This window comes from Dermacentor albipictus, unplaced genomic scaffold, assembly GCF_038994185.2.
Source record: "Dermacentor albipictus isolate Rhodes 1998 colony unplaced genomic scaffold, USDA_Dalb.pri_finalv2 scaffold_13, whole genome shotgun sequence".
Taxonomy (NCBI): domain Eukaryota; kingdom Metazoa; phylum Arthropoda; class Arachnida; order Ixodida; family Ixodidae; genus Dermacentor; species Dermacentor albipictus.
The window spans coordinates 8573496-8587294 of NW_027225567.1; the positions used below are offsets into that span (position 1 = coordinate 8573496).

The 13799-nt window shown below is 46.2% G+C and overlaps 1 protein-coding gene across 1 annotated transcript in view; it reads left to right on the forward strand.

The window, feature by feature from the left end:
• Positions 1-13799, forward strand: part of LOC135915897 (putative phospholipase B-like 2) — a 105657-nt gene that overhangs the window by 24776 nt on the left and 67082 nt on the right. Inside the window, exons 6-7 of the mRNA XM_065449089.2 lie at positions 1861-2021; positions 5774-5866. Coding sequence (XP_065305161.2) covers positions 1861-2021; positions 5774-5866 — 254 coding nt within the window. The remainder of the gene's footprint in view (positions 1-1860; positions 2022-5773; positions 5867-13799) is intronic.

The following is a 13799-nucleotide window of genomic DNA, read 5'->3' on the forward strand; positions in this document are numbered from 1 at the left end:
CTTTCTAATTTTGGGAAAAAACAAAGCGCTTCCAAATGATGGGGGGTGGGGGAGCGTGGGGGGGGGGGGGTGCGACAAACGGGACGCTTCGATGCGTTGGTAGGAAGAATGAGGGGGGTAGGCACGTGAACGAGGCCATAACGTTTATTTCAGTTTGCCCTCCATAAGTGTAATTCCAGGCTACGACAACGACACAGGCACGAAGGTGCCTTTGATCGTCACAGGGGACATTAACGTCGATATTTATTTACAACAATGTGTAAATTTCAAAGAAAATTGAGTGCTGTGATATTGTGCTGCTTTTCAGTGGCTGTAATTATTGACAAAGACGCCGAAAGACCCCTCAAGCCATCATTTGAACGGCTTTGCCCTACGCCTCCCTCAACGCTGTACTGTGACGAAGCAAATAAAGCATTTGATCAATGAACCCCCAAACACACGGATTATCGATGTGATAAGGGCATCTATGGCCTCAAGTTGATATCGCCTATCAACATGCCCCGAGACCAGTTTGCTATCACGTATCGCAATCGGGACGCAATCGAACATGTTCTTGTTAGCTGGTTGGATGCCACAAACGGGTGCAAGTATGGCTCGTGGCAGTCCAGCTTCAGCATCCTGCCGGTCCCCGTGCGCGCTCCTTCTTCGGGGCAAGACAAGGAGGAACCCATGCAAGCGTGTTAAATAGCTATGCTATCCTTCTACTGCCCTCTCCGCCGCGTTCCCAGCGGCGAGGGCGATAAAAGGGGTAATGATGTAAAAGATAAGATAAAAGATGTACAGGATCCCAGATAAACCAACCCCGCAAGAAGTCATCTAATACCCTGCCTTCAAAAAGCTGAAACTGTATTGTCGAGACGGGGCATTCACTTCTGTAGGTAATTACCGATGCCAGTAGCTGAAATACGATGTGTTGCTCTCGATTGAGAATTCTATGTAGATTTTTATTTCTCTGAGATTCTAACTGTGCATGAGCCCTCGGACGTAGAGTGGACTGCAAGGTCTCAGTGCTTGCCTTGCAGTCGTACATATAAAATCGCATATTCGTCTGAGCGTAAACATCTTCACAAAAATTATGGTACACAGGCGTGAAACACGTTCAAAAGATTACGGTGGTTCTCACAACCCTTCAATTAAATGATAAACATTATGTGCTTCATTTTTTGTTTATTTCACCTTGAAATTCTCTCTGGGAAAACGTTATAGAATGTCGCTTCTGTTTTTACTACAACAATCTTTTGTCGTCATCAAAGCAATATTACATATTTTATTTATTCTAATTTCTTGTTACCTCAAAGGCCCCTAGTCAAAAGGTATTACGTGAGGTGTGGATCAATTTCACAAATGCAACGTTTGTCCTTCGCATTTAAAGAATAAACCATGTAAGAAAGATGTATTCTGAGAAAGTGCGTGCCCTCATTAAAATACAATAAACCTGCAAATATTATATTAACACATAGGTAAGAATGAAATCACTGTAACCTGCGATTTGATGTGGGTTAGCACCCAAAATATGCAGTTCGTGGTCTAATGAACTACCGTGCATGACTCATTTTCGTCAGGTGACCAAACGGAAAGAAATTGCAGGGCATTTGAATAAGAGACGCCCTTCGCGATATCGATAGGAACTGGCAACATAGGTAGATCTTGGAGGCTAAAGGGTTGTATTGGGGTAGTAGCTCTTTTATTGAAGTAGTAAAATAGCAGCAAAACTTGAACAGACGTTTCGTGGGGACGAAACAAAGTGCCGCATTTCAGCTGAGACGCTTAGTGCATAGTGGCGGCCATGAGGTGTCGTACGTTGTGCTGCACGCAAGGAAGATGGTGGTCGCTCCAAGTGAGGAGCTGTGGTGCTTGCAGGCCATCACGGAAACGTCAATCGTGAACGACAACGCAGACCTGTGGAAGTTTGTGGTGCCAGAGAGCGGTCCTTTTACCTGGGTGAGCGCCGCTGTGGCTAGCCGCCTGGCTACCACGGGCCTCGAGTGGGCCCGTCTCATTGGCAGGGAGAACATCGGAACGTGAGTAGAAGTACTGTCACGTCTTGATTCACCGTCGACTGGTCACACAAGTTCACACAAGCCGGTTGGTGGTTCCGTACTCAAGGAAACACAGTAAAGGAAAAGGGGGGGGGGGGGGTCAGAGTCTGGAGGAAAAAAAGAAGATATGCACCGACTCACCACAATGCACAATTAATAAAAAAATGACACCAGAACACCAACACACATTCACTTAGTATAGATCAATGATGATGACAAAAGGAATACAACGAGCAATTACCAGTTCAAAGAAAACAAAGGATGACATACGCATGGCCGGGCAGCAGTAGCAAGTCCATAAACTGTGAAGTCGATGGTGGAGTTTTCCCGAACAACGCTGGCGAGTCGATCTTTTGAGGCGGAAGCGGTTGCTGGGCTAGGTTTCGCCGGAGCTCTAGATCTCACAACCTCCCTCGAGCAGGCTGCGCTAACTTGTGGGGTACTACTGTGAACTTTGTTGCAGAAGTTGGTTTGTCGTCGCTTATACGTCAACTAGTCACTCGGAGTTCAGACGTGGCTGGGCGGCCCAGGCGATACTGGACGGCACTATAGCCCCTCGACTACTTCTCAGCAGATTATAGGCTCAGCTTCTAGACTAATTAATAAGGTCTAAGCCCCGCACTTAAGTAACTTCTCCTTGCCCTCGTACCCTCGGTCGGGGAACGGCAGAGATTGGTGACGATCCAATCAAGGTCACCCAATTATCACACAATTTCTCCCAAGGTCTTGGCCGTGCCCATTTTAATCAGGGACTAGGGAAAGGGGGATTCCTCCCCCGCTGTTTGAAGTCGCGCCCTTGCATTACACCACACATATACACGCGTACACCCTTGAGCACGTGACGGACCTCTGTTGTCCGCTGACAAGCCCACAAGCAACAGCGGCAGCCAGCCATACGGCGCCATACCGTCTGCCAATAAATAGACTGCACGCAATTCGTGGACAGTGTATTACACACAGCAAATCATATTGACCGCAAATAAAGACGGGGACAGCAGAACACAAAAGCGACGGCTTTCCCCGTCTGTATTTGCGGTCAATGTGATATGCAGTAAATACCAACTAGGCCAAACTGAAGTTCGTCTGAAGTATTACCCACAGACACCACATATTTAGGGGCGTTCGGAAGGCCGTAGACCCCTCCCGTCTTAGCAACTTTCTCAATGCACGCGCGAGGCAGAAATTGCACAGGGGTCTCTGCGAAAGACTCACGAGGTATACGTAAAGGTAGCACCAAAAAAAATCTCTAAACCACCCTCCCGAGTAACTGGTGGTTCCCTTACTCGAAACCGCACTGCGGCAAGTACACGGTGCGTTCACGTTATACATACAGACAGAGTCGCGTTCGGGACCCGAGCTATTATGTTTTGTTACATGGCGAAATCCATCAATACGTATACAAGATCTATCCGCTTGAAAGAAGGACCTGACAAGAGCGCTGTCGCTTGAGATTAAGAGGATTTTGCGTTGCTAAGACAGTAAGGGGGACTGCGGATGCTGGTAGGAAGGTAAGTGCCTCTTGGCGGTGAGAGTGTGCTGGAAATTCGACATATCAGATGTCGAGGTAACAAACTCGCAGTTTCGCCCAAAAGGCGAAGCATCGATAGCGATAGCAAATTATTGGATGGATATACGAAGATAGTTTTACTGGCCGTATGAACTTGTAAACATAGGCATGTTAACTAAATTAACAAGCAAGGTGTAGTGCACGCAAAAGCAAACATGAACACATCTCATTCAATAACCGTAGAAACTCGTTGCTAAAACGCCGCAGTGAGTAAACGCGGCAGCAGCAGCGAGCAAATTGACCTTCGGGCTGCCGCTCGCATTAACGCGAACTAAGTCTCGAAAACACGGCGCAGCGCGGATTCTGTACCCGTCGCAGATGCCTTTAAAGATACAGCGGCCCGGCCGAGCGCGCGCGGCCACCCGGGCCGCCCACAGTAGAATGCCCCACCTCCCTACCCTCCCCCCGAAGCAATGCAGTGAGTAAGACGGAAGGAGGCAATCTTATCGGCGTTTAAAGAAAGCCCGCGAAATATGAAATACAACCACGTGATTGCGCTCGTGCGGTATCGTATGGGCAACCAGCGCTGGCCAGGAGGCGCTACGACATTTTTCATGCGTTACTAAAATATGCTGAAACCGTCCGATAGGGAGGCTACGAAGATGGCACGACATATTTAGCGATAAGAAACGTGCGCCTGTATCAATGTTTGTCTAGCCCGATGCGGCCAGCCAAGTTCTGTCCATGGCCATGCGCGCTGCGTAGAGCGCATGCGCTGCTACGTCCTAGCACGTCGGTTCCCTGCCGTTTGAGGAGCCGTGAAAAGTGTGACTCAAGACAATCGGTGAATTTGCTGACACGAAATCACTGCGTGTGCTACTGGAAACTGTGTCTACCGCTCGCTAGGCTGTGTGTTACGGCGCTGCTGTCGGCACGCGAAGCTTCAGCGCTGGTTGCCCATTGCAGCACTCACAGCCGTGCGTCAAGCCTATCGATTATCAGGGATGACGGCCCATATTTTCTGTTCGTCATCGCGAAAGATGCTGACGCATTGTGAAGCCGATGCCTAGAGTCGCTGCCGCTGACTTCGCTACGGTCCGCGCGCGCGGTTCGTTTGCACGAAGCGTGGTTGAGAGCACTGCACTTCGATAGCGCATGAGCAGAGTCACCTGGTTTTATTTCATATTTCGCGGGCTTTCATTAAACGCCCCAAAAAATCACCAATCAGCATGTACAGTCGCGGACAGAATATTACGGACCATGAAATCTAAGAAAAAGCTGAATATCTCCGCAACCTCACAACGCAATCTGGTATTTGCATTTTGGACCTCGACTAGAATATGCTAACAACGTTGTCGTGGGCAGTTTTACTGGTTAAGGGCCGTTTATAGTCCGACGTAACGTCCGCGCGCGCGCACGCTACGTCACGTCGGCGAAAACGACCCCTCTACAGTCGGGCGCACCGGCGCAGCCAACGTAACCGGCGGCTTCCGCCGCGCCCCGACGGGCCCGCCGCCGATATGGCTCCTGAGCCATTCGCGCGTCGGAGTCGGCGGAACTCTCGCACCACAATGCATTGCGCGCAAAGAAAAAGGCGCCAGCACAACTACGCAGACGGCTTTTGCGGACAGCGCGCAACTTGCCGAACGTTATGCGCATGCTCCGAAGATGTCAGCTGACGGCGCACGCGTTGCAGTATAGAGGGGATGGCATCTCGGCTGGCGCAGCGCAACCGACGTAGCGTGACTGACCGCGAACGACGCTCGCCCGCGCGCCGATAACGTCGGACTATAAACGTGCCTTTACTGCTACAGGCTGCTCGGGAATTGAACGTTTTCGGAGATCCCGTGGTCCATTTTATTCTGTCCGCGAGTGTACATACGTTGCCGCAAAAAAATGGATCGGTCGTTTCTGAATACCCTCTACAACGCAACGAAACGCACTTGGCCCTAAAGGGGATATTCAAAATTTTACACAATTCATCTTAGTTAATGAACTAATTAAGCGCAATATAAAAAGTACTCTAAGGAGTGCAACACGACTGCAAGCCATACCCGTTGGTTCCATTCTTCTGCGGCTAACCACTTCCTTTAATCCTTGGTTCAATTACGTGAAACATCCTTTATATGTCAAATGTTCAGCTTCTTGGTTTAGGCTTTTTGTGTTACTGTAAATGAACGCGAAAAAGAAGAATATCAGTGTTTATCTATCCTTGTAATCCATGCAGATGCAACAGTCAGGTGCTCATCTTGGATTACAAGCTCTTCGTTCCTGGGACACCAATTGTGGACGGGACGCTTTGGATTTACGAACAACTTCCGTACGTTGTTAGAATTATTATTATTATTATTATTATTATTATTATTATTATTATTATTATTGCTGCGGCCAGTAAACACGGATGTGTTATGTGCTCGCAACCTTTTCTTCGGGAAGCAGCAATAACTCAGACGCGATTTCTGTAAAAATCGTGTGCACGTGAAGTACGTCACATTGCCCGACGAGAAGCTGCAGGCGCTGAAGCCTGGTGAGCGTCTGTTTGTGTGCAATCCTTGCCGAAATGCCGACGGAGATACTACTGAAAGGCGGGCTGCCGCCATGCCGGTGGCTCCCCCTGCCTACCCGGCCGGGTACCGGTTCCGTACCGGGCGACCTTCATGGCCAGCCCACGTGACTGCACCTCCTTTCTCCACTTTTCGACGCGCTGGGGGTAATTTCTTTCCTATAAATGACGAGGTGGCCGCGCTACGTGAAAACAATGATAGGCTTCGGAGGGAGAGGGGACGGGACCACGCTCGCCACACCAAGACTGTCGCTGCTCTCCGAGCAGCGGCACGCTCTCGCCGTGACTAACTCGCCTCTGATCGCGAGCCTCAAGCTTCCGACATGCGGATGTCCAGCGTAATGCCTTTAAAGCGACACTAAAGTGAAGAATGATTTCTTCTGCGTCAGTAAATTACCGTTCTACAACACCAAAAACACCACTCTTACAACGATAAGACGTTTGGTAAGCCAGAAAAAGCGCAAGAACGAAATATGGGTGACGACGCCTACTTAAGTTCCCGCACCTTGGGGCTGTGACGTCTTGGATTTTGATGGCCTCTTCTAGGGCCTACTAATTATATATAGCGGTACAGACTGACTACATTGTGTTCTAAAGGAACCAACTATTAAACATGGCAAGTTTCGGGAACCTTTATTCAGCCAACGCGGCCCAAATGCGAAAACATACTTTGGAATCCCTGACGTCACGCTCACGTACGAGCGCTGGGGTTTCGGCGCGAAATTCAAATACTGATACTTGGACCTTCATTTTCTCATCTAATATTCAAGATATTTTTTTAAATGACTGTCTGCAGGGTTCTAAAACAATGCTTCATTAGTATAAACTGATTTATTGTTTCGCTTTAGTGTCCCTTTAAGGAAAGTGTGTGGCGGAAGCAATCAGCACGTCTAAGCCTGTATGGAGTGTACGCTTTGCTCACCATCAGCCAATTTCCTGTAAGTCGCTGACTGCTGTTGCACCGGACTCCAAATAAACGGCAAATAGGCGACTTCAGACCAGAGCATCGGATAATCTGACACCACGTCTGTTGTAGCTGCTGGACGTCACTCAAGAACGAAAGCACTTTTCGTGTCAGAACTCTCGCCATACCCAACAAGTTCGCAACTGGCTGCCCATCTTTCTTCTGTGGACTCTACACCATCGTCCGTTAAGCGGCTGAGGACTAAATACGACACGTACACTTCGTTCGACGTCGAGGTCTCCGAGGACGCTTTCACCTGTCTCAGCGATTCTTGTCTGTGGCTAGGTCTTGCTTGTTCAAGCATTTTCGTAGTGGACTCCACAACAGCATGAATTTGTGCGAGGAGCAGGAAACAGAGGAGACAGTGAAAGATGGACAAAAGGAAAATGACGTATCAGTGACGCAGCAGGCGTATGCATCTTCTACCAAAATATTCGAGGCTTACGCGCAAAATTGAGTGAGTTTTTTCGTCAAATATTATGTCTTGTGGTCATCTTCTAATAGATCTATGTGAAACCTGCCTTTTACCTTTCGTTCCGTCACAAATCTTGATACTGTTTCCGTCATGCGTAGCAATTCTTATCTGGTTGCTCCAGACATGTTTCACCCCCTCCCCCCCCCCCCCCTTATTTCTTTAACTGTGGCAGCACAGAAACACAGAATCCGCTTGTATGACAACACGAAGCGCAGCTTCAACATTTTTTTTTTAGACTACGTTGACTTGTTTCACTATCTCTCAAACGCTGGGTGGTCGTTCGTGCATGGGACAGCTGATGTTGATGAACAATTTAATTTGTTTACGAAAGTCACTGAAGATGGCATGCGCATATTTATACCTACAAAAACGCCCAAATGTCAAAGTTCCCTCATTGGTTTTCTGAAGAACTCAAGAAAACGGCACTAAAACTGAAAGACTGTGCAGACAAGCCTAGATAACTCGAAACCTGAATTTAGGCGCTACCGCAGGCTTTGCACATTTTATTATAACGATGATTGCTACAACTATAACGGATGTGTTAAAGCCAACGTGACACGCAATTTAAAATATTTGTGGAGCTACGTGCTCCCTCGCTCTTCTCAAGAGAGCGCCGAAGATGTGTCGTGTTGATGACAATGGCAATGTCGTCTCGAACACTGTTGATGCCTTCGCAGAACATTTCTCTTACTTATTTGGCGTAACACATGCTTCTACTTCAAGTAACCTTCTTTCTTAATCTGGTGCGGTGTACACGCCATCAGTCAATGAAGACTTTGTTTTCGAGTGTATAAAAGCGCCTCAAACATTTCCTCCCCTGCGGTTTTCATGGTATCCCTCCCGCACTGCTTAACACGTATAGAAACAGAGTTGTTCTCACACGCATCTTCAACAGTTCCTCTAAAATATAGTACGTTTTCTAGCACTTGGAAGACTGCACGGGTAGTGCCTGTACAAAAATCGGTTATTAGAAGTGCAGTTACTAACTACTGACCTATATCTATCCTCGTCAAATGCGTCAAAAGTGTCTGAGTCCGTATTGCGCGTTTCCTGATTTCTGTTATTGCTAAGAACATTTTAATAGATGATCAGCATGGTTCAGTATCAGGCTGCTCCCCATCAACGAACTCGGTTACATTCATACCCATGCTTCTACTGTGGTACATAGTAGCTACCAAAAGACGATCTTTACTTTGACGTATGCAAAGCGTTTGATGTAGTTTGCCATGAGCTCATTACAATGCTCACACAAATGAACATACCTTCTTTCATCACTGCCGTATAGTATCAAATTACCTAAGGAATAGATCGTGCTCGGTTGGCATTAACGGACAGAGTTCTATTAGCTATGAGGTCCCTAGCGGAGTTCCTCAAGGATCTGTTCTTGACCCTCTTGTCTTCTTACTGGTCGTAAATAACATTTCGTCAGCAATTCAACACTTTTCATTCCTTCTATATGGTGACGACCTAAACATTTTAGGGCTGTCAACAGTGTTGGCACTTGCACTGTCCTCCAAAAAGGCGTTTTATAATCCTCAGGCTGGTGCATAAACAATAAACTGCTTTTAAACCTTTCCAAAACTATGGTATTAAGTTAGGCGCGGAAAACACACCACGTGACACTTTCATACATCCTTCGGAATGAACCACTGCCCAGGGTGGATGAAATTAAATATCTTGAAGTGTACTTCGATGAAGAGCTAAGCTTTCCTTCACACGCTAAGCGGGCGCAACAACGTACCCTTCGCACATTTAGAATTGTTCTTCGTATACCGCATGACTTCTACACCCCTAGCTGTTGACTTTATGAAGTAGTATTCAACAATGTGCCTTTTAGTACTAGAGTATGCCTCTGAAGTTGGGGCGGAATGTGCTAATTTTGACCTCATGAAAGTGTCCAGAGTAAGTCTAAATCTATTTTGAAGGGCCGCTTTCGTCGTTCTGGCTACCGCTGTCCAGCCCTACCAAATATACTCCGACTCACATCTACAAATTAAATACGTGATAAATGAGATATTCTGTTCCTCTTTAAGGAGCTCCGTAGCGTTATACATTGTCCAAAGCTTCTTGATCATGCGCAATTTTCCGTGCCACAAAAGTATGCCAGATGAAGCCAACCAACACTGGCACCAAGGACAACATAGGGGAAATTACTTGTGCTTAATAAATGAAATATAGACACAATAAATTAATTGAAATGAAAGTGGATGAAAAAACTACTTGCAGCAGGTGGAGAACGATCCCACAACCTTCGCATTACGTGTGCGATGCTCTACTAATTGAGCCACCGCGGCGCCGTTTCCCCATCCACGTTCTTGGGTATTTATGTTTCCTAGTAGAACCCAGGGAGTGTTAGCCAGCGCCACCATTTACAAACCTTGGCGGCGGATGTGGAACATTCTTTCTGCCGCAGGCATTACGAGAACGTGATTTTTCTGGGTGAAGGCAGCCGGTCAATAGATCCATACATGCTACCTGGAGGCATCAATGTTGCCGGATTCTAGACCCTCGTTATGTAATAAACGAGAATAAAGGGGATTAACCGAGGGGCCCGATTTTTATTAGTCGTATCATAAGGAGCCAACAAACACTGACACCAAGGACAACATCGGGGAAATTACTTGTGCTTAATAAACGAAAAAAGAACGATAAATCAATGAAAATGAAAGTGGATGAAAAAAACAACTTGCCGCAGGCGGGGAACGATCCACAACCTTCGCATTACCTTCTATTACCTCTTATATTTAATCCACTTTCATTTCCATTTTTTTATCGTTTCTTTATTCCATTGTTGAGCGTTGAGACTTGTTGTATGTACACTCTTCCTTTAAAAATTGTTTCTTTTATTAATTGTTTTTTACTTGTATTCTCCTGCATTTTTGGTTTTGATTATAGTGTATGAGTCGGCCAGCGCTCAGACCTTATGGTTGTTCCTGGTCACGGTAAATAAATGATTGATTACTACTACTACTACTACTACTACTACTACTACTACTACTACTACTACTACTACTAGTAGTAGTAGTAGTAGTAGTAGTAGTAGTAGTAATATTATCATTAATTTATTATTTGTTGATGGAGTTCAGCGTGGTGTGGTGAGTAACTTCGGCCAATGCTTTGAGGGCAATGAAGGCAAAGTAATTCTTTTTCCAATTCTTCCTTACTCCCATCATAGCGTGTAGCATGGCAAATCGAATAATTGATCCGAATAAATGAGGCACACTATCACTTATTTTGCCACCTAAGAAACCTGATTGCTTGAATACGAGTGCTTTTCAATATCAGAGTGCTTCAATGTCTGAAACAATCCTGCAACTGGGGTAGTTTTGTTAGCGAAATATAGAAGGCTGACCTGCCGATAAACCACGATATAGCCGATAAAGATCGACAATTATAGTGCTGCCGCCGCCATTACACCAGGATTGAGGATCGTTGAGAGCCGAGGGTCATCAAACACTGGAACCGTCTACAGGCTGCACGAACCAAGTGTAGATACTTTGTGCTGTAATCATGCTGTAAGCATTAACATATAGGGATTACGATAAATTTTAACTTCCTTTGTCCTGTGGGTCATAGGTTAGTGCAGTAGGGAAACAGCATTGTGTTCAAGCGAATTTTTAAAATGTAAACGATGTGTTGATTATGTGCTTGGCGAATACACGCATAGTCGTGCGTACCATCTCCTATTGTCTCCTAATGTCTCCCATCTTTTCTGTTCATGCATAACAGCTCTGCACAAGAGGTGTGCATCAAGTGATTACTTTAGCGCATGTATGGGAACATGGTTGCTCTGCATGCACGTTGACTAATAGTTCAACTTTTTTTTGTAAACTTGTCAATGTTATTGGCTGAAATTTTGAAGCCACTTGCGAAACGAAACGCGTTCACTGGCAACAATTCTAAACAATTTGTTACCGCGGTACCTCAGCAGCAGCTTCTCTACGAGAATATTATGGTGTATTTTCATGTCGTGTCCTTGTTCACGAAATGTGCCGATGGCATTGGCTACAGATATTATTGACAAACGGCTGCAGGATGACCGTGCGTTAGAAAGCCGCACTTCAATGACTGTCGATGACATCATAATGTTGCTTAGGTTCTGTTTTAACCAAACATATTTCACGTTTGCCGGTACCACATATCACCAGATAGAAGGCGTCCCGATGGGCAGTACTCTTTGTGTAATCGTGGCTTATATGTTAACGCACCACGTGGAAACGACTGTGATGACGTCTATGCCCTTCCCTGTAAAAATCTACTGTCGCTATGTAGATGATACTTTTGTCATTGTAGAAAATAAAGACCTGCATGACCATGCAAGGGGCGCTTAATGCTGTCCATCATGTCATTCCATTTACATGCGAAATGGAAAACAGTGGCAGCCTAGCCTTTCTAGATGCGCTGGTAGACCAGAACGAAGGAGGTTCAGTGGAGGCAGACGTATGCCGCAAAACTTGCGATAGCGGGAGTGGGTTCTGATTTGACTTGCACCACCCTACAGAACACAAATATGCCGCGGTGTACGCCCCCGTCCCGTTGCGATGCACTGTCGTCCACGCAGAAATTGATGAGAGCAAGAAATAGCTAATCTTGCAACTCTTTTGAATCAACAGAGTTGCCCTCAGCGCTTTGCCAATGATACGCGACGCCACATGCAAAAATTCTACGAGATCGACCGCTACCGAAAGGCCGGCTTCCTTTGTGTGCATGCCATATGTGCACGATATGTTAAACGCAGTGCGCAGGGCTTTGCGGCCTTTGAGTGTCCGAACTGCGTCCAAACCCATATACACACTGGCAAACGTGCTCCCGAAGCCACAGTACCGCAGGCCTCCGGACTAAAAAGTGGCGTCGTCAACAAGGTTGACTGCTCAGACTGTGATGCCAGCTACACTCGCGAGATGAGGCGGCGACGTCTCGCCTGCCTCAAGGAACACAGAAGGCACGCTACGAAAGCACTGCATGCCACACGTGCAAAGACGGAACTGGTGGATCATTGCATGAAAAAAGGACACATGTTCGATTTCGATTATATAGCCACGTTACCACGGGAACACCGATGAGACCGAATAAAATTTGTGGAATCATCGTTTATCCGTCGCAGTCGATCTGTGTGCAATTCGAACCATGACCCCCTGCCGGATGTTTACGGCAGTTTTATACATAAATAGGATGTATTCTCCACTTTCTTGCCATTTCTGTACTGACGATGCCACCAAAATAAGTGGCGAAAAGTGCATGTTTTTGTTATACTTTATGGTTGAGTAAAGCCAGTGATAAAAAAAAACTTGAAATAAAAGTTCTGCTGGCTTTTGGAACATTTTTTCACGTTGGCTAAGCTAAGTCTTTTGTCACCTTCAAACGACATTCATGCGCATTACGTCCTGAAGCTGAGTCAGTTCCACAACTACAATATTTCACGTACTTATGAGCATGAATTGGGTGATGCAAATGGCCGCAAAGATACTTCTTACAATAGCAATGATTCAATACATCAATCCCTAACTTATTTCGATTTGTTCGAATGGGAGCTGTCTCGAAAGTTTGTGTTAATTTCCTCTCGCCCTATAAGTGTTAGGATTTTCACATGCCAGTAAAGTATACGGGAACAGCAACGCTTGTGGCACCATCTTGTGACACGATGTTTTACCTAAGCCCGTAAAATTATCCTTACCCAAAGTTGTGTTTAGGTCCTAGCCTAATGGCGTGAGAAGCACTGTAATTGTCCGTGCAATGGGGAACTATATTTTTCCTTTTCTTTACCTTGAACGACAGAACTGACGCCACACAAAAATACTTCTAACTTAATGTGATTGAAGGAATCTTCACAAGTCCTCACGGTTAAAGTCACTCTATCAAAGTGCCTTCGCCAGCTTTACCTCGCAGGCTGGTAATGTTATGGATCGGCTTTAGTCGCAGCCACAGCTGCTGTGTCTCCCCTGTTCCGGTCGTTGATCTGTAAAATGTCCTGTGTAGTATACGTGCAGGCTAAAACTTGTTACCTGTGCTACGCATGTGGACGTGTGGCTTTATATAATTACCGTTTATAAGCCCAGAGCTGTCTCAACAACAACAGCCAGCAAAGCTTCAACGAATTAGTCCTCAGGCAACCATATGAACAGTTTCGCTCACTCCCCGCTGGAAGGAAAATTGCTACAGCAAAAGCAGGCGCATTAGCAATTGGTTCTTGCTCTCCGAATTCATTCATATTACGGTATTTTGTTTACCACATCAATATAATGTTTCATAAC